This window comes from Nelumbo nucifera, chromosome 1, assembly GCF_055504915.1.
Source record: "Nelumbo nucifera cultivar China Antique chromosome 1, China Antique-T2T, whole genome shotgun sequence".
In the NCBI taxonomy this organism is placed as follows: Eukaryota; Viridiplantae; Streptophyta; class Magnoliopsida; order Proteales; family Nelumbonaceae; genus Nelumbo; species Nelumbo nucifera.
The window spans coordinates 36,839,527-36,861,358 of record NC_142649.1 but is presented as its reverse complement, the minus strand read 5'-3'; the positions used below and the strand labels follow the sequence as shown (position 1 = coordinate 36,861,358).

General features: G+C 39.5%; 1 protein-coding gene across 1 annotated transcript in view; it reads left to right on the top strand.

Moving 5' to 3' along the window:
- The first annotated feature begins 13,748 nt into the window (after positions 1-13,748).
- The window catches only part of ATWHY2 (WHIRLY 2), a 44,523-nt gene continuing 36,439 nt past the window's right edge, over positions 13,749-21,832 (top strand). The window contains exon 1 of the mRNA XM_010274241.3: positions 13,749-14,004. Coding sequence (XP_010272543.1) covers positions 13,973-14,004 — 32 coding nt within the window. The 5' untranslated portion in view covers positions 13,749-13,972. The remainder of the gene's footprint in view (positions 14,005-21,832) is intronic.

Below are 21,832 nucleotides of genomic sequence, written 5' to 3'. Positions count from 1 at the left end.
TAAATTGCAATGATCACCTGCGCAGCCCTGACAGGTAACGGCTACGGCAGGGGCCCAGTGGCGGTGACACCCGATTTGAGGCAAAGGAGAAGGGGGATCTCTTAGACTTTTCAATACTTCCGCACTCTCATATTCTCAACCTGAGTCTTTACCTGCTCGCGGGCTAATCTCTCGAGCACAGTGATAAAGCACAACCTACACTCTTAGCTTTCACACTCTCTTTTTTCTCCTTCCCTAACGTTCTGACTTAAGCTTCGGAGTATTCCCACCGGGTAAATCCCCGGGAATCATCATTTTCATCTTCTTAGGTGTCGTCCGTTGCCAACAAGGAGCCAGATATGCCCGGATCGTGCCGCATCATTTGGCGCCGTTTGTGGGAAACGCTTCTAAAACCCTTCCTCCAAGCTTTTACAGCACTTCTCTTCCAAAAACTTAGCATTCTTCGTGGCTTCTTCCAGCAATGCCATGCGTGGCAACAACCTGAACGCTGGTGAGGAGCAGCCCCAGCTTCCTACTGTCTGCATTGGGCAGTTTACCGTCCCCCTCACCGTGGACGGAGTCCCCAGTCCGAATGTGCCTCTTACAGTGGCACCCACCATTGCTCCGCTCCCTTCTACTGTAGGAGCAACCTTTACTAAACCCTCGGTTGTGCCCCCAGTGGCCAACCCGAACCAACTGGAGGACTTAGTGCAATGCATGTAGGCCATGCAGGCTCAAATGCAACAGTTCCAACAGTTTAAACTCTACCAACAACAAGTGCTGCACCAGGTTTCCCAGTACCCATACCAGCAGCAGTTTCCCTCTCCACCTCAGGCCCAGATGTCGCTTCCACCTCGGCACCCGCCCACAAAGTAGGCCAAACCAACCCGCCGAAGTGAGCGGCCTCGTCGGGAAGAAGCCTCCCAGGTCGAAGATCCAGCAAAGAGCCGCGCCTCTTCCCGCGGCAAGAAAGAGAGGTCGGCTGCCATCTCGGCACCCGCCTCGCAGCCTGCGGGCGGGTCAAAGCTCGGCAACACCAAGGCATCGAGCACTAATGCCGAACCAGCAAAGCAGCAGTGAAGGCGCCGGCGAGCTCGCCGGACTGCTTCCAGAGCCTCTCCCGAGCTCAAGGGAAAGGAGGAGGTGTGCTCGACTGAAGTGAAAACTACCCACCCACCCCCCTCCTCTCGGTTTCTTCCCCGTTATCTCCAGAACTCTTTGTTGTCCCCATGCCAAAGGATTTCAAACTCCATCCTCTAGACAAGTATGATGGGTCTTTCGATCCAAATGACCATGTGGACGCCTTCCAGTCGTAGATGCACCTGGCGCGAGCTAATGAGTCCTGCATGTGCGTGGCCTTTTCCACTACTTTCAAAGGAGTGGCCCGCACCTAGTACCAGAACCTCGCGCCAGGACCGATAAGAAGCTGGGCGCAGTTCGTGCAGGTCTTCACCTCCCATTTCGTCACCAGCAAGAGATGCCCACAAACTTAGGAAAGCCTCATCGGCATAGTGCAAAAGAAAGGGGAGTCAATCCGGAGCTACATCAAGCGGTTCAATGATGCTTGTTTGCAGATACCCGACCTGGATCCCGCCGTACGCCTCACAGTAGCCAAGCGAGGCATCACCCATAAGGAGTTCAAGTGGCACGTAGTTATCAACCAACCCAAAATTGTAACCGAGTTCCTTAAGCTCAGAGACATGTTTATTGGGACTGAGGAGGAGATCAACCAGAAGGGCGAATAGGCCACAGGAAAAAGAAAGAGGGAATCAGAACCCCCGTCTCAGGGCGACAAAATGAAGAAAAAGGACATAGCTCGGGGGGCGAGGCCAGTCCAACCCTCCTGAGCCCCAGCAGCAGATAGGGACTACACGCCCCTCAATACAAAAAGGGCTGAGATCCTCATGGCGATCAAGGACGCTCCGTATGTGAAGTGGCCACCTCGGCTGAAAGCCGACCCTAGCACCCAGAATAAAAAATGGTATTGAAGTTTTCATAAAGATCATGGTCATAGTACCGAGAGTTGTAAAAACCTCCACGATGATATAGAAGAGCTCATCCGTCGCGAATATTTACGAAATTTTGTACAAAATAATAATAGTAATAATAATAATAAAGCAGGTTGACAGGGAGAGGAAAGCAGAGACACGCCCCAATCCAGCCGACAAGCGGAGCAACCGCAGAAGCAGCCCCCCGAAGAGAGACCAATTCGGGGGATCATCCACGTCATAGTCGGAGGATCGATTGTGGCGGGTTGCACTTCAGCAGCAGCTCGCGCGTCAGCTTGTGAATTTGGTAGGGAAGAGTAGAACCCTCCAAAACGACCAATGATAGAAGACCCCATCTTCTCCACAAAGGACGATGCACAAGATGCAGGGTCCACTACCCCCATGACGACGCGATCGTCATAAAGATGAGGGTCAACGACTTCGAAGTCAAGCGAGTCCTCGTTGATTTAGGCAGTTCGACGAATATCCTCTTCAATGCGGCGGATATCCTCTTCATCCCAAAATTCCCCCGTTTTACCCTTCATCAAACAAAGATTCTATTTCAGCAAATATCATCGACCCGAAATTGTTAGGCATAGATCTCAATCATCCCAATCTCATTTGTCCAATCAAATCTTACCACTGTGTTCAGAGACCCAAAAAACCCCAAATCGCCAAATTTCACATCTTAATTCATCCATTTGACCACTAAACTAGAAAGATAGGTGAGGGTCTTAAGAAAATCAGTACCTAAGACCTGACAACATCACCTCAAAATCGATCTTATGAGAAATTGAAAACATGTTCCTCCAGATTTAAGAAATTCTTGCAACGATGTCTATTTTGCTCCAAAGGAAACTGAGGCCGAACAACTTCCATATTGGGCTGATACAACAGCTTAGTGAGAGGGGTTTCTAGTACCTTCCCTCTCCCAATCCTTAGAAACTGAAATCTCTTGGTTGTGTTCCTTTTTCCATGGTGGACGAGGTCAATATCAAAGACTTAAATCGAGTTTTTCAAATCTAAAAATGAGGGCCCATTTCCTCTAAAAAATGGGTGGCGACTCCTTCTCTTTTGAGTTGGCCATGAGATTTTCGGAGCTCACCCCACCATCAAATTCATGAGCTCCCATAATACCTACCCAACAAATCTCAACTTAAAATTCCTCCGTTTACCCTCTCATCAAGCGAATATTACTTTTCTACCCCTCTCATTAGCCTAAAACACCCACAACCTAGATTCTATAGATCTTAACACATGCGAACTTATTAGACCATACCATTAAACCCCACACATATCAAAACACCTGCTCATAAAATTTTAACCCAAGATTCCCCCATTTACCCATCCATCAAACCAAATATTCAATTTCAGCCAATCTCATTAGCCCGCATACACAAAACCCCTTCTGGTAGTCAAACCCATCTCAATCCTTCACATGTTGATCCAAAATCCCAGCCATCCATCCAAAACCCCGATTTGACCCTCTAGACCCGGTTTGTCCCATATATCCCAAAATTACAAAAATACCCTAAAACATCTCAAAACTTACAAAAATGCCACTTGCTCCCTATATAAATTTAACCGAATGCTTTGATTTGCCTTAATCCCAAGAATTTTAAGAAATGCGTTGTTCATCGTCTTCGACTTGAAGATGAACACAAAGCGGCGGTGACCAAACCCTTTCCCCTTCGACCCCTTTCTTTGTCTCATTTTTCTTTCTCTTTTCTCTCACTATTTCCGTTAGGCTCAGTTTGGAAGGAGTACAATGTAACTTTGTAGAGTGCAAAACTTTATATTTTGTATTATTTTGCATGTATTTGTACCGTACATATTTGCATTTGTATTCTTTCCAAATTAAGCCTTAGTTTTCTTTTTCAGTCTATCCTCAAGCTATTGTTCATCATCTTCCTGACAAGGGCAGAGAGTTCTCAGCGGTGGAGCTCCCCTCATTCCCACTCACCTTCAACCAGTACTCCATCGACCCTCAAGCAATACCCTATTGTTCATCATTCTTCCTTCCCTCACTCTTGCAAATTTTTGTTCCCCAAATCATCCATCAAGCCTGGGAGCTCTTTGTTTCTTTCACCGGACGGATGAATAGTAGAATTCATTTTGAGATCTTGCTCCTCTGAACTTTAAGTGATGGTCATTGTCATCTCATCAATCTCCTAATTGCAAGCTAACGTGAATTTTGTGCTAAAATAGTGACTTAACCATAGCATTGCATTCTCATTGCTGCATCCCATGTCTTGTTGGAGCATTACTCAAGGTTGGAAGCGAACGATGGGTTCCCCGTTCCCAGGTTTTCTGTTCTTCTCGGCCATTACCGCTTCAACTTGTTGCAACAACTTATTCAAACATCCCACTCATTCCTTGGTCTCTTTCCACCCTCTCCTATGACCACTTCCTCTCAATCTCTTCTCTCTTTCTCCACGTTCACCGGTCCCAATTTTCAGTTTGCTCTTCTTGGCCAGTTTAGAAAACTTTTGGTAGCTGTGGCAGCTCAATCGTACTACCTCTTGGATTCGAAGCAATGCACCTATGAGGTTACACATACGATCAATTATAGTCCCTGATCACCAACGTTTGTTTCATCATTTGATCTCAGGCCATATCTCTTCAGGTCAGACCCATTGCCATTGCTCTACCTTTTCCTTGCACTTTCGTTTTGTAACTTTGATTTTTTATTACTTACCTTCCACTCGTAGGTGCTCAACTCCTTCCCAATTCCGTCATAGTTTTCTTGTACATTTTAGATTGAACTCAATGTATTTGATAAGTTTATAGAGGATAGTTTACAATTTCAGCTTTTTTTTTCTTTTTCTTATTTCTTATCTATCTCCTTTCACCAGTATTTTCCACCATTAATAAAATAACTATTTTGTTAGATACATTAAGGTGTGCTTGAAGACTAATTTATATTCACTCATTTTCTTATGTTCAAGTTAATTTTAATCAATAATCAATTATCTCAATTTTTTAGTTGATTTGTTGTCTGTGAAGTTTTCTTCACCATTTAAATGAGTTCGGGTGAAATGACCATGAAAATGATTTTGAAGACTAGTGTAATTAGTGCTTGGGCTTTAGAGTCACTATTTGATAAAAATGACTTTGATACCACTCTTGGAAGTTCCATCACCTTCATTTGCTTAATTAATGGGCGACGACTCCAAATCTAGCCCAAGTGAATTGTTTCCTAACACTCGTGAAGATGAAAAAGTGCCTTGATGGAAAGGTTGAGACTATAAAGCTCGGCTTGTAGCAAAATGTTAGATTTAGAAAGTTGGAGTTGATTATGATGAGACATTCTCGCCTGTGGCCATGCTTAAATCCATTAGGATACTATTGACTGTAGTTGCACACTATGACTATCAGATTTGGCAAATGAATGTCAAAACTATATTCCTAAATGGAACTCTAATGAAAATATCTATATGCAATAGTTAGAAGGCTTTGTTGTCAAGGGTCAGGAAAGTTCATCCCTATACAAAAAGGCATGGAATGGGGAATATACTCAGCATATGGACGCGTCGTGAACCTTTTGAAAAGGCGAACCACACCTTTTTCTCATCAATGCCAAAGCCTTCATCTCTCTTGGCATTGAGCTATCTCTTCCCACGACATACGTCAAAGATAGTAGCCTCAAAACCACCATCCAATATAGCCATGTGAATAGTAAGAGGAGACGACTTTCGAGGAACCACATCCAAATTGAATCGCTCACAAAGGAACATGAACAAAAATGGGGTAAAAACATAAGACGTACGACACTTGCAACTATAATCCATAATTTAATGAATTGTACTGCCCATATGCTCATAAAAATACCCTAAAAATAAGGATGCTAATAGAAGTTGATGACCACCAGATGATCCAGGTGGTTACCATCTTTCAAAAGGGGATAATTTTTCTTAGCATCATTTTTCAAAAAAAAAATCAAATATTTCCTTAAAAACCAAAAAACATCAAAAAGTTTCTTAATACAAAAAAAAATAAAAAAATTAAAATCCAAAAAAATAAAAAAAAATCTCAAAAACCAAATTCGTTCACTTTGCGTCCATTCGGACTTTATTGGATTTGGTCCGATCACTTATCGTTTCCTCGGAATTACCTACATTCTTTTCGTATACGTGTTGAACCGGGTTCCAACCAAATCTGTTCTGAAGACTCCCTATGAACTCTAGACCGATAAGAAACCAAGTGTGACACATTTGAAGATTTGGGGTTGTTCAGCACATGTTAAAAGAATAAGTGCTAACAAATTAGAATCAATGACCAGTCGTTGCCTATTTGTAGGTTACCCAAAGGCTCTGTAGGATATTTATTCTATGACCTGGAAGAGCAGAAAGTGTTCTGTAGTCAAAATGCCCATTTCTTGGAGAAGAATTGCATCCTAAACATTCATCGTCTGAAAATTATTCTTGATGAAGAAAGCTCAGGGTAGTGGGAGATGTCCTACAAGCTCCAGATAATTACCAACCTAGTTGATCTACCAGGTATTCAGGCCCACAATTTATTACGACTATGACCAAGAAAGTTACTTGGTGGAAGCCATGATTAGTGAGGAGAATCCTGTGATTAATACGGAAGCTATGTTGAACATAAATTCCTTGAACTGATTAGATGCCATGTGAGTTGAGATGGACTCAATGGAGACCAATGAAGTTTGGATTCTAGTAGATCCACCATCTGGGGTAAAAGCAATTGGTTGCAAATGGATTTATAAGAGGAATAAGGGCCCCGATGGTAAGGTTGAGACCTACAAGGCTCATCTTGTGGTGAAAGGGTACACTCAGAAAGAGGGAATCGACTATGAGGAAACATTTTCGCCCGTGGCCATGCTCAAATCCATTAGGATCCTGTTAGCTGTAGTGGTATACCATGACTATGAGATTTGGAAAATGAATGCCAAAACCGCATTTCTGAATGAAAGTTTACTAAAGATATCTATATGAAACAACTGCAAGGTTTCATAACTATAGGTTAGGAACACATGGTATGTAAACTTAATCGATCCATATATTGACTTAAACAAGTTTTCTAGGAGTTGAAACATTCAGTTTGACTCTACCGTCAAACAGTTTGACTTTGAGCATAATTCAGATGAGCCTTGTGTATACAGGTAGACCAGTGGGGATAAAGTTACGTTTCTGGTTCTGTATGTAAATGACATTCTACTCATTGGGAATGATATAGGAATGTTGACTACGGTGAAAGTATGGCTTTGACAACAATTCTCCGTGGAAGATCTTTGAGATGATTCTTATATCTTGGGACTTCGACTTTATAGAGATAGATCAAAACGAATAATAGAATTATCACAGTCTACTTACATTGACAAAATAGTCAAGAGATATAGTATGGAGAACTCCAAGAAATGAAATATTTCTTTCATGCATGGAGTCACTCTCTTCAAGATAATGTCTCATAAGACACCTGAGGAGATTGAGGGCATGAAAGAAGTTCCCTATGCCTCTGTCATAGGGAGCATCGTGTATATCATGTTATGCGCTAGGCCAAACATTGATCAAGTCATGAATGTGGTAAGTACATACCATTGTAACCCGGGACAAGAGCATTGGTTTGTTGTAAACAACATACTTAAATATCTTCGAAAGACAAAAGAATTTTGTTTGATATTTGATAGTAGTTCACTATAAATTCAAGGGTATACTGATGTTGATTTTCAGTCAGACCTAGATGATAGAAAGTCTACATCTGGATACATCTTCACGTTGGGGTCCTCTGTAGTTAACTAAAAAAGCAACAAATAGGGTCCACCGTAGATTCCACAACAAAGGCCGAGTGCATTGCCACAAGGGAAGCTCCTAAAGAAGTCGTTTGAATGAAGAATTTCATTCAAAAATTAGGAGTAGCTCCATCCAACATATCACCCAGTCGACTATTGTGTGACAACACTGAAGCCATTGTTCAGGATAAGAAGCCACGAGCCCACTCGAAGTCGAAACACATTGAGAGGAAGTACCATATACTTCGGGAGATAGTTGGAACAGGGGACATCCAAATTCAGAAGGTAGCATCGGCAAAGAATGTGGCAGACCCATTAATTAAGCCACTGACACAGAAAGTGTTTGAGAAACACGTGGTGAAGGAAATTAAAGGCAATGGCATGAATTATGTTGAGCTTTGCTTCATGATCCAAAACCAAGGAGATCAAAAATGATTAGTCTGATGACACCTAAACTTAGGCAGGTCTGAGTGACATGGGTATCTTGAGGAAATGGTTACGCTTCTAAGTCAATAGTTTCGAATCAATTCATCATGTGCAACGTGTTAATAATAGTTCAATATCTCAAGCAGTGTTTCTAAGGCAAAAAGGCCCCAACAACAAAAAAAAAGTGTTTTCAACAAATCATACATTCACATTTGTCAAAAAAAAGTGTTCTCAACATCTCATGTAATCCGTCACCACCATTACTCCATCATACATCTCCAATGCACATCAGTTACCATCAACAACATTAGGCATCAATTTTCAACACAGGTAATTACCAGGTACACAGTTATTAACTTCGTCATCTCTTACCTTGCAACTCAAGCTTCACCATTACATCAACATCATTATTATCATTGAATTGCATCCATTATGGGAGCCCTGAGTCCTATGCACCCCTAATCTTCCTATTCAGTGGTTGACCTAAATCACAACATCAAAGCATATTTTGGATTTCGAAGCCAAATGCCTAAAGAGCCATGTGTATTGATTTACCCATGTCAAACATGCGTGGCTCAGGTGTAAGAACCTGCTGGATGTCTTTTAGTTATGCTTAACAAGGAAATACATTGTAATGACTTTCCCACACTCAATAATATTTTGCAAAAAATATTTTATCACTTACAAATGTCATCTTTCTTTTTTCATCATCTATTTCTCAAATCATGCATCCCAATGAATCTTAGGGAATTGGTTAGTGAGAGATTCCGCAATTCCCCTATTGTAGGGGCAACCGTAGTCCAAGACAGCCACACAAACGTTGTGGGCAAGAAATTTCATTTTAGAAACCCCTTTAGGAAGATCTGGGGATTGGCCCGCGTTCGACAATCATTTTGTCAACAGTCGAACGAGGGCTAGACAGGTATGGGAAAATACCATAAGAGGCAATTCCAGGGGCATAATTTTTAATAAAAAACAATCATCTTCTTTCAATCATCAACACTTTTGTCATGAAAAAGTTTTTCAAGCAGCATTCTTTTGAATACGACAATCATTCTATTGCATTTATACGCAAAAATGGGTTGTCACCTCAAGTTTTATTATTCGGATTATCATCATCCAACAAAGTGGGACACTCTGTAGCACCCCATTTTTTGCGCTCTTCAATCTTTCTGTAGCACTTTGATCTTCAAGCATTTTGATTGCTACAAATGTTTTTTTCTTTCTTTCTCTTTCTAAGTTTATTGTATTCTTTTGAAAGTTGTCTAGTAGGTTTAGTCAATCTGAATGTCCAAAGATGAATACTCCAGCACCTTTTTTTTCTTCTTTCGTTGCATTTTCAAGTTTATTTATTTATTTAGTTTGAGTATCCCCTTCTTTAGTCAATCTCATTGTTTTACCATGTAGCTCTTTATCTTACCTTGCTAGCACTCTTCTTTTTTTGTTTTTCGTACCACTCATGCATGTAACATATTTGAGCCTTAATTAGTTAATTTAGATTTCTTACTATATTTTACTATCTCTTTTTTTTTTAAATCTTCTCTTGTCCTAATTTTTGCCTTTTTCAATTTGTTAGGATTTTACTTTGATGAAACACCATTAATTTGTTTCAGTTTATGTATATTTATACCCACTTTCACTTTTTGCTTACGTTAGGACACCACTTAGGTGTTTTTGCATAAAAAATCACTCGACATCTCTCTCAAATTAAAATTGCACTTTAATTTCAATCATCTGAATTCAACTTTTTTCTTGCCCTCAGAGTAGTTAGGCTTACAAGGTTTTGATAGTTGCATGTTTATAGTTGTTCTACTAGGAATGCATCCGAAGAAATAAATTAGGAAAAAGTTCATAATGTTCAAATGCACTTTCATCACTTCAGGTTGCAACATGTAGTATTCATTTGCACATCTTATTTTCTTTTAGAAATTTAACATAATTTAGTGAGTTCATTTATTCTCACCATTTGAAAATCCATTTTAGAATCTCCAAATCTGTTTTATCTCATATGCAAAGAAAAGACAGCAGCTTCTCAAGTTGCATACCACCATCCTGCTAGGCATTCTTTGGATCTTTATTTCAACAAGTGTTTTATTTAATCTACTTAGTTTCATACATCCATTTCTTGTTCTACCAACTTTTTCATGACATATGCATAAATCTATCATCGCAACTTCAGTTTAGAAATCCCATTTTCGTTTAAAAATTCAATAGATTAATTCTTTTTCTAATTTGTTAGAGAGTCATACCTTTTCTTGCTTTAATCATTATTTAACCATTCTCTCTTTAGAGTTGTTGTTTTTTTCTAGTACATACTCCTTTTCTTAGTTAATAAAACGAGTAGATATAATTGTTATTCCTTTCAATTGCTTGTGTGTGTGTTATTTCTAATAAAGAGGTCACAAAATTATTAAATATTTCTTGAAACATTGGTGAAGTAGAGGCCGGTTTAACCGGGCGTGTGTGGGGTGCCTAACACATTCCCACATCGTATTTTGGTCCCCGAACCCTAAGAATCTCATCCCCATTGGGCAACGAGTCACCGAGAAAACAAAATGTCTTTATTGAAGAATCCTAGGTTTTCCTAAATTCCCAATTCCAAAAATTTAGGTGGCGACTCCAAACTTCGTATCCAAATCCCTCCCTCCCTCCGGGTCAGGTAGCCACAATATTTTTTTTATAATTTTTTTTATGATTTTAGTATGCATTTATTAATTCCTTTTGAATTATATATCATATAAATTATTAATGAACGTTATCATTCATGAAAGTATCTTCTATACCTTCAATGCTAAATGGAATTTTTTTTCCAATTATGAATATATAATATATTGATGCTTAGTCAGCATTGATATTTTGTGGTTATAACCCAAATATATACATGTTTTCGTATGTTGATTATGATGAATTTTTTATATATATGTAATTAAAACTTTATATTTAGTGTTAGGGAAAATTCCTAATTAGTACCCTGTACTTTGGGCCTAGTGCCACTTTGGTCCCTGAACTTTAAAACATGACAATTTAGTACTCAAACTTTCAAAACGTGGCATTCTAGTACTTGTCGTTAACCATCAGTTAAGTGACATTTGTGTCTAATTTGAAAAGACACAAATACCATTTGAGTGTCATATAATTTTCTTTATCAACCACCCAAACGCTGATAAAAAATGAACAGTCCCAAATCCTTGCCTCTTCTATTCGAGAAAGTTGGAGGCACTAGAATACTCAAAAGGGCATTTGTGTCTAATTTGAAAAGACACAAATGCCATTTGAGTGTCATATAAATTTCTTTATCAACCACCCAAACGCTGATAAAAATTGAATAGTCCCAAATCCTTGCCCTTTCTATTCAAGAAAGTTGGAGGCACTTGAATACTCAAAAGGGCATTTGTGTATTTTCAAATGCCGCTTAACAATTAGTTAATAGACGAGTAAACAATTGGTACTAGATTAGCATGTTTTAAAAGTTTGAGTATTGAATTGTCGCATTTTAAAGTTTAGGGACCAAAGTGACATTTGGCCCAAAGTACATTGTACTAATCGGGAATTTTCCCTTAGTATTATTGTTATATTTTTATGTTTTAGTAAAGTATTTATAGTATTTCTATACATATTTATGCATATCTTAATTTTTCTTTGATATATATACATATCCAAATTATATCCCAATACATCTTTTAAAGTTGCCTTTAGAATATGCTTGGCGTTCCCCATAAATTCCGGAGAGTCCGGATCTACTCGTCACAATGCGCTCCTCACGTTGATCTCACGGCATGTTTTGGCCGCACACCAGGAACATCTCCCTTCCTTGAATTATTATTCATGGGTTGATGTTCCCATTTTAGGGTGGGATGTACGCTATGTGAGGAGCAAATCCAAATTCAATTGCACAATATATTTTAGGGTAAAATACGAAAACCTCCCCTAAAGTTTTTGACAATAATAAAAATTTCCCTATAGTTTCATTGTAACAAATACCTCCCCTAAACTTTTGAGAAATTAAACAAAAACCTCACTTCCATTATTGATCCGAACAGAGAATGTATATACTTACGAAATTACCCCTGAAGTATCATTTAAAGACATCATAAAATACCATATTTGCCCTCCTTTCTATTCTACAAGGCTCTCTTCCACTGAGCTCCCATTGTTCTTCCCCTGAACCTAGAAGGTATTCGTTTTCGTTATTACTAAAAGGGCTTCCTGCTAACTTGCATCGATGGCACTTTTCCCATTTTGTTTCATTTTTAGCTTCGTCATCAACCATGCGAGCAAGTTTGAAATTTCGGCTTTTGCCATTTCAGAAATTGGTCTCAAATCGCCAGTCTTAAGACTCCAGACTTTGAAATTGTTGTGAAACTTTAGGCATTTTTGTAATCGAATCAGGAATCAAAATTTTGAAGGTTGCCAAATCTGGAAACCAATTTCTATCTTTGTGGGTCTCTCCATTGTCTCTAAGGTGTGTTTGGAAAAATAGAGAATTTGATGTTGATAAAATGACATCTGGAATGGCTTGAAACTTGACTATTGTTGGCATGCAGCACATGACATCTGTACACGTTGATCTCAAATTTAATTTGCAAATGTAGATGTTTATGGCGGTCCAGTTGCCATTCAAAATAAAAAAAATCCAAAAGTAAAATAAAATGACTTAAATAATGATATGATCCCGGATATGATTTAAAATGGTGTCTCACTTCTCCATTGTTTGAACCACAAATGGTGTCTCCCTTTACATGTGCTATCCTTGCGTGAACCACAAAAAATGGTGTCTAACTTCTCAACCGGCGTAAGTTTGAGTGGTGAAATAAGTAAAGGTGGTTGATTTCACCCTAAGAATCAATGGTGAAAGAATCATTGGCAAAGAGTAGAAAGATGTTCCTCTCTTCCTTAATCAATGGATTGGGGTTTCAAAGTTGGAAGATTGAAAGAGTTGATATTCTTTTGGGGTTTCTCTTTTCTGATGGATTTCAAACATGACTCCTCTGTTAGAATTGGTGAAGTTTTCGAACAAGGTTCCGTTGTCTTGGCGTCCATGGAGTTTAGGGATGGAACTCGGAAGTTCGAAGGGAGAGGATAAAAATCTAAAGGGGGTGTTTACTGAGTTTAAAATGGGGTTTTTTAAGTAATTTTCTATGTAAAATAATTTATAAAAAGGTAAAATTGGTATTTAAAAAAATTGGTGCAGGCTTTTGTCGAATTTCTCCAAAGTTTAGGGGAGGTATCTGTTATAATAAAACTATAGGGGAAGTCTTTATTATTGTCAGAAAATTCAGGGAAATTTTTTGTATTTTACCCTATATTTTAAGTAATTTAAGCGTAAATAAAAGGAGTCCGGAGTCAACTAAAAAATATAATTAATTAATTAACCTAAGTTTTGGGTGGAAAATACAAAAAATGCCACTATTATTTTGCGCTTTTCAAACTTACCGATCCAACAATTAGCTCACGCTCGCGCTCCATTTCCAGCTCGCTCAAGCCACGGTACAAAATAACAAAACGATTTGCGAGGGTGTTGGAACGTATCTTGTTCTTAGGTGACCCGGACTCGTGCAAAACACTTTGGCCCATATCTCATCGATGCAATTAACGGTTGATACTGATCAAGCAATCAGAAGATGCAAATGAAATGGGAAAGTTCGTGTGGGACGACGCAACATCGTATCAACCCCTCTTCTGTTCTTCCTTCCCTCGTTTAGTTTTCTTCTAAAACCCAAAAACCCGAGGTCCAGAACCAGCAACCAGGCGGGAAGAAAGTTCAAAGGTTGATTGATTGTGTGTTCTTCCTGCTCCAAGTCCTTCATTCATTCGCCAACCATCAAAGATGTTGAAGCTTTCGCACTTCATGCGGTCGAGGTAATCCGCCTAACTGTAGCCTAACTCCTGTTTGTATTAGCCAAGTACAATGCTCCGAGTTTCCTATGCTCTACGTGTTTCTGTTGTTTTGATAGTAATGCCATCAAATCTCTCTGCTGTTAGCGTGGCTTTGGTTCTCAAATTTTATTTTACAACTTGTGCTGTTGATTGTTGTTTGCATTGCTGAGACTTTTCTAACATGTTTAAGGGGAATTAGTCTTCGAAAAAATGATCAAAAATTAATGTTGAAAATAGTGCTAATCGTTTAAGTTTTATGGCTGCTAATGGCGTTTTTGGTGAGGAGAAGAATGCATACTACTAAGTGCTAACATGCTAGGTTTTGTTTAGTGGGTATTTGATTTTGATGGGTTCTAGTATATTTCTGGTCAGCAAAAGTTGTTTTTGAAACTAAATAGAAGTGAAATGAAATAGGGAACTTTAAATGCTATAAAAGTCAACTGCAGTCTTGCCCTTGCATACGATTACTTCGGTTAAGATTGTTAATTCATACTCTATCAATTGCTTTTGGTGTCCGTAGTTCAAGGCTTCCTACTTGTTAACAAAATTCAGTTGCTCTTACCAGTTTATCCGCCCATTTTCTATAAAGTTTATATGAATTCTCATTAATGGTTTTCATGAATCCTTGACTACCTAAATAAGAAAAAACAAACTGATACGATTGCTCTCCCATTTTAGGGGAATGAAACAGTGATTCTCTCGTTTGTTTGGTCCACTAGAGTGGATGATTTTGAATATGAAACTTGGTACTCATAAATGTTGAACATCATTGTGTTTCTTTTTCTCTAAGAGTCAATAATAAAGTGTCAAAAGGTGGTTCGGTTAATATAGTCAAACGTCTGTGGTCCCATGTTTACGTCTTATTTGGTTTCTTGTTATTTTGTCACTTTTATAGATGACTTTTTAAGAATGGCATGGACATGTTTAATGAAGGATCACTTTGAATTATTCTCCATTTTCAAGCCTTTTGATTACAAAGGTGAAAATTCAATTCAGCTGTTTGTGCGTTACAATTTGATAAATGCCACAAAATATACTTTTCATTCTTTTGATGAGTTCTTTATGTAAATGGGATAAAACACCAACCTTCATATGTTAAGACATCTTAGCAAATTGGTGTGGTTGAATGCAAAAAATTGCCTTTTGTTAGAGGTTGTTAGAGCATTGATGTTTTACATGCTTGTCCCAAAGATTTATTGCATTAATTCTTGTTAGTGGAAAAGTTCTTTAGTATAATTTCTCACATAACATAATTCACCCAATTAGATTAATAAATGGGCTTTTTTGATATCTGGGTAAGTCCCATTTAGGATATCATGAGATATTCCTTTAATTACATCTCTTCTAGGCGTAGAGAAAATTTTGGTATATATTTTCCTTTGAAAATTCTGGTATATATTTCCTCTTTATTTGAGAGAAAACTAGCAAATACGAATAAATAAAATCTTTCTATTCATAACAATTAAGTAAGAATTGTGCTATAGTTTTGGCCTTGCTATTGCATGTGGCATCTCATCTTGTGGCTATATCGAAGGCATTCTCTTTGGAGTTAGAATAATTTGTTGGAAAGGCAAATTGAGCATGCAAGGGAAGAAGTTCACGGTGGAGAAGAAATCCAATAGTAGAGGAGCTTTTATTCAACTATGTGAAGCGTTTGGAAAGGGAAAGAAACAAATTGTTTGCATATCAAAAGGAAAGAAAAAACAAGTGGGTGGGATTTGCCGAAGCTCTGGACTACCTGGAGCATCGAAGGTGGCTGAAAGAAAAATCACTCAAACCTATCACGGTCTTAGAGAACAAAATAGAGTTTAGAAATGAAGCTTCAAAAACCATTGACGACGCGCAGTGGGTGCTGTAAGAGGTCTTTGTGGTGTATCTTTGTTTTCGAGATTGATGCTTGAAGGAAAAATGGATGATTGGCAGAGAAAAAAGGTGGTGCGATTGGGTAAGAAAGTTGCAGGTTGGAACAGGGTATGCTGCAAGACATTATGACTCTATTTCCAGTGGTTGAGAAGGCATCAATCTATCCGTTTGAAACTGCAAGACATTATGACTCTATTTCCAGTGGTTGAGAAGGCTTCAGTCTATCTGTTTGAAACAAGAGCTGCCATCCTTGATCTTGCCGTCGGGCATGACTTGACTGCCTTTGTTAACACTTGCAATGGTAAATTGGAATCCATATTGTAATGAGAAAGAGTTTGAAGCAGGGCCTATCCAAATTAAAATCCTTGGGATTCCCTTCAACCTTTGGACCGAGGAAGTCTTTGAGCAACTAGCAGTGTTGTGTGGCAGTGACCTTAGGGGAGTTAACGCCACAAACCTTTAGACGACAAGAATATTAGTCGGGGGTGCAAAACCCGAAAGGATTCCAAGGCCGTTCAGGGTGTTCACTGGTGGCAGGTGGAGGACGGTTTGGCTCGCGTCAAAAGCTGAATTGACAATGTGGTTGGGAAGGACAGACGAAGAAGAAGATGATGTGGTTGGTAAGCTTACACGCGGAGAGAAAGAAAAGGTCTATTCCCCACCCAATGGTGGCTTTTTGGTCAAGGAAGTTGGACCATCGGATAAGACTTTCCTTGGATCCAAATTCCCTTTTAAGGCATACCTAGGAAAAATGTTTGAATTTAAAAGGTCGGTTCAACTGGGTGGAAAGCTAATCTACGTAGAAGTTATAAAGAAGGATGGCAGGGAAGGCAAGGAACCAGGGGTGGGCCGCCTAGTCGGTTCAATCAACAAGCCTAATTCACATGATGTCTTAAAAGTCACAAGGGGTAATCAAGACAGGTTGAAAGGAGATGGTAGTTTGGGTCTAGCTTTGTCCTCCTCCACTCCATCTAACTTACACGGAGAAAAGTTCGATAAGGTGGCTCGGGTGAACTTCCCTTCATCTCTCCAAGACAAACCCAATTTGTGGTATACTAGATCCAACGCAGATTGGAGAAACGACTCTTCTCAGTCTGATGATGATGGGTGGAGCAGCTATGGCAATTCTGAAGAGGCTAGTGCTTTAGAATAAGTTTTAGGCATTGGCAGTGTCGAAGAAACAGTCCAAGTCTAGCTGGATGTTGAAGACAACTTGAACCTTAATTCTCTCTTCAAGGTGGAAAATGTTAGTTGTACTCAGGCCATTGTTGACTCATGAGGCATCCAAGAATCGCATGGAGTGAAGGGGGAGAGGAGGTCTACGCAGGAGTCTTAGAAACAAATTGAGATGAATAGAGTGATGCGGCCTCAAGCTAGAAGTGGCCTAAACAGACCTTGCCAGTTGCAACAGGGGTCAACTAGTAATCAAGATTGTGAGGAGCCATTTCCAACACAAGGACAAGTATGGGGGCTTCGAAAGGTGGATGCGCAGGGGAACTAGTTAACCTCATTAGCTAATCTGGTTGGGGAAATAGCTACGAGCTTGGCACAGACTGATGCAAATGTGATGCACTCCTAATTTGACAGGGCTGATTCTGTAGGTGTGGGAAACACAGGGATAGAACATGGAAACTTAGCAGAAGTCCTCCCGCCAGTCTTGCTATCCTCTACCTCTCTCTCCTGGTAAGTTCTGTAACTTTAGTGGTTTAAATTTGGGTACTAACCGGTCTTCCTTTGCCTTTGTAGACTCACTAGCTCCCTTCCCTCTTTTGGACTTGCCCATGTTAGCTGCTGGAGGGGGAAAGGGGGAGTGGAGGGAGTAGATGAAAAAACTTGCAGGGGGTGAGAATCACAAATATGACGAGTTAAAATCACAAGGTGATCTTGAGAGGTGCACTAATGGGTTTGTAAATGGACAAGAATTGCAGACGGGGGAGGACCTTGTGTTTGACTTGGTAGTTAAAATGGGGCTAAAGGTGGATAAGGCAAGGAGAGGATCCTTCACCTAAGAGAGGCAATAGGGGGGGTAAAAGAAGGAAGAAGCTTAATGATGTTGAGAAACTCTTAAACAATGTGGATGAGGATAAGGAATTTAGTGCTAGGGGAGAAGAAAGGGAGGACTGTAGTTAGTCAAGGGTTTGGGGACTTTATTAGCCTTGACCATGAAGATTATTAATTGGAATGTGAGGTGTCTAGGGAGTGCCACAAAGAAGGGAGCAATAAAGGAAGTGTTGAGGAAAGAAAAACTTGACCTAGTGCTAATCCAGGAGTCTAAAATACATGAGATTGATGGTAAAATGGATTAGAGGATTTTGTGGAGAAAGGAACATAAGATGGAGCTTTTTCCTTCTTGGGGAGCCTCGGGGGGCATGATAACAATCTGGAGGGAGGAAACAATGCAGTGTACTGAGCAATTGGTGGGCAAATTCTCAGTCTCAGTAAAATTGAGGATTCTATTTGATGGGTTTGAATGGGTGCTTACAAATGTCTACGGGCCAAACTCATATATAGAGAGAAATTTGTTTTGGGAGGAACTGGCAGATGTTAGAGGGCTATGGGAGGGTCCTGGTGCTTAGGGGGAGATTTTAACATAATTAGATATCTAGAAGAAACAAATGGGGGTAGGGGAAGGGTCACTACAATTATGAGGAAATTCAATGAGTTCATAGAGGATTTCGAACTAAAAGACTTCCCTCTTGGGCATTCTAGGCTTACTTGGTTAAATCTTTAGGCTAATCCAATATGCTCTAAGCTTGATGGATTTTTAGTTTCTCTAGATTGGGAAGAGCGTTGGAAATATTTGTTGGGAAGAAAATTGCCTAGAGTCACCTTGGATCATTGGCCAATTTGCTTGTTTCAGAAGAGATTTGATGGAGGCCCATCCTCTTTTAGGTTTGAAAACATGTGGCTTACCCATCCAAAATTCAAGGACAGAGTTAAGGAGTGGTGGATACTCTGATTCAGCTGCCTATCTGGGAAGGCCAAAAGTTCTTAAAGAAATTGCAATTTCTCAAAGAAAGAATGAAAGATTGGAATAAATTGACCTTTGGGAGACTAGAGGAAAAGAAAACAAGTTTGATTTCTCAGATTGAGGAGATTGATAAAAAGGAGATGGTGGGGCCCTTATCAGATAGTGATAGAGATTTGCGGTGGTCTATGAAGAAGGAACTAGAGGTTACTCTTCTCACAGAGGAAATTTGTTGAAAGCAGAAGTCCAGGGAGAAATAGATCAAGGAAGGCGGTGGTAATACGGGATTTTTTCATGCCATTGCAAATGATAGGAGTCCTTATGGTTGGGGGAGACTGAGATTACTGATCGCAATGAGATAGCTATGACCTTTGCAGTTCACTTTAGGTCAATCTTTTGTAGACCACTTAATGAAAGCTGGTCAATTGAAGGGCTTGATTGGGAGACTTTGGGAAATGATCAATTAGAGATCTTGGAGAAAAGGTTTGAAGGGGAGGAAATTAAGGAAGCAATTTTTTCAATGGACAAATCTAAAGCAGTGGGGCCTGATGGATTTACATTGGCTTTCTACTAGGATTGTTGGGAGATAATTAGAGATGATTTGATCAGAGTTTTGAGGGAATTCCATAGGAGGGGCAAAATTAGCCCGGGAGTGAACTTAACTTTTATAGCTTTGATCCCCAAGAAGGTTCTTCCCTCACTCATATCTCAATTTCAAGGGGCTTTTGTTCAAGATAGGCAAATTGTAGGCCAGACACTAATTGCTAATGAGTGTGTCAAGACCCAGAAGAGAGAAAGGAAGAAAGGAGTTGTGGTGAAGCTAGATGTGGAGAAAGCTAGACAAAGGAAGAAAGTAGTTGTCGTGACCCAGTTGGTGCTTGTGCCCCAACTGTGCAGCTTGTGAAAGGTTAATGGTGAGATTGCATTTCATTATTTAATCTCCTGTCCCTCCGTTGGCTTTCTCTAGTAGTGGTTTGCCTCACTTTTTGGTTATAGGTGGCCCTTTCCTGTTAGTTTGGAAGGGCTGTTTAACCCTTTTGTTTGCAGGTGCTCTACTAAAAGAGGTAGACTGATGTGGAAATGTACAAGGGCAGCAGTTGTTTGGACAGTCTTGGAGGAAAGAAACTCCAGAATTTTTTGTGGAAAAGGAGCGAACTAAGGAAGTATTGATTGGGGCCATAACCCTTTGAGTGGCTTATTGGGTTAAGACCTTGAGGTTGTTCTCAGATTTTGAGATTGATGATTTCTTTTTTAGAGCTTGGGGGACTATAGCTGCCTCATCTTCTAGAAGACAAATTGAAACAGTGGTCTGGTCTTCCCCGTCTCGTGGCTGGTTGAAATTGAATTTTGATGGGAGCAGTGTGGGCAATCCAGGCCCTGCTGGAATTGGAGGATTTATCGGGGATGAGGAAGGCAACATATGTGCCTTTTCTCAAGTCCAGCTGGGCAAAGTGATGTGGCATCAACAAATTTCTTAGCTTCTGTATTTGGACTTGAGAAAGTTAAGGAATTGGGCCTGGAAAGGCTAATTATTGAAGGTGATTCCAAAACAGTTGTGGACTGGTTAAGGAAAGGGGAAGGAGTTTCTTGGCACCTAAGGAATGGCCTTAGGAGGTTCAAAAGGCTCTCCAGGTAAATGCTGATTCAAATTAATTGGGTTAGAAGATTGGCCAACAATTTGGCAGATAGTTTAGCTAAACAAGGGGTACAAAGACAGTCTATGTTGTGGGCGTATATGTAATATTTGGGGGTTTGGACATTCATTGTCCTTTTTGTATCCTTCACAACTTCTGGTTGTATTGCCTTATTTAGTTTTAATAAAATCGGTTCTCTGAATTATTGATAAAAAAAAAATATTTTGGAGGTGGTGGGGTTGCAAATCCATGAGATGGTGATTTGAAATTATATTTCTTATTGTTCTATTTCTGTTTGTAGGTGTTTCCGTAACACGTATCAAGGATGTTGTTTTTAGTTTCATTAATGAATTTTCTTTTTTTCTTATCAAAAACTAAAAACGCTAGGAACCACAATCGACCATATTTCATGGCTAAGATTGTAATGGCCGTTAAATAATGATTTGATGGATTATCATGGTGTGTTGAACTAAATCAGCTAAATATTCTAAACAAGGCTGTAGACAGTTGTCTCCCTCACACAAAGCCAGTGTTTTAAAAGCGCAAGGCGTAGGGGTCAGTTAGCTCCTAAGGCGCAAGGCAAGGCGCACGTCTTTTTGAAGCAAGGCGCAAAAATACAAAAAACAGATAAAAAATAAAAAAATGTCAGAAAATTCAAAAAAATGCCAAAAAATAAATAAAATAAAAAAATTAAACATAATATTAATAAAAAATATAAACTTAAATTTTAAAATAATGTTTTAAAAAACCTATTATCTAAAATTAAAATACATAAACATAAGATGTAAAGCATATTCAAATGAGAATTTACAAATAAAATCAAACATATAAAACATTTTCAAGCATGTAAAACCTCTATTCTCTTTTTTCATTCAATTGCATTACTTCAAGTAGCTAATGTAATGTAAAACATATTACATTCCTGATTCTACGAGCCGCCTTTGTGCCACGCCCCTCGAGGCAAGCGCAAACAAGTCTATGTTTGGTCTTAAATTCTTAGTTTTCACACAAAAAATAATGATTTTATAGTTTTAATTGCCTTTTAAGAAGACATTTTATTAGGATGAATGAATGAACAACATTACCAAATTGGGGGTTCTCCACGGCCCAGCTGCTACGTTCAAAAGGTGCACGCCTGGGTTGAGGCGCATGCCTAGGCACACCAAGCAAGCGCCTAGGACCTAGGCGAGGCGCATACCCTGAAATGCGCCTTGCTTGTGCGCCTAGGTGCGTCTTTTAAATCACTGCACAAAGCAATGATTTCATGGGTTAAAATGGAGTATGAAACCATAATCAACCAAGTTTCACAGACAATGCTGTAGATGGTTGTCTCCTTACACATAAA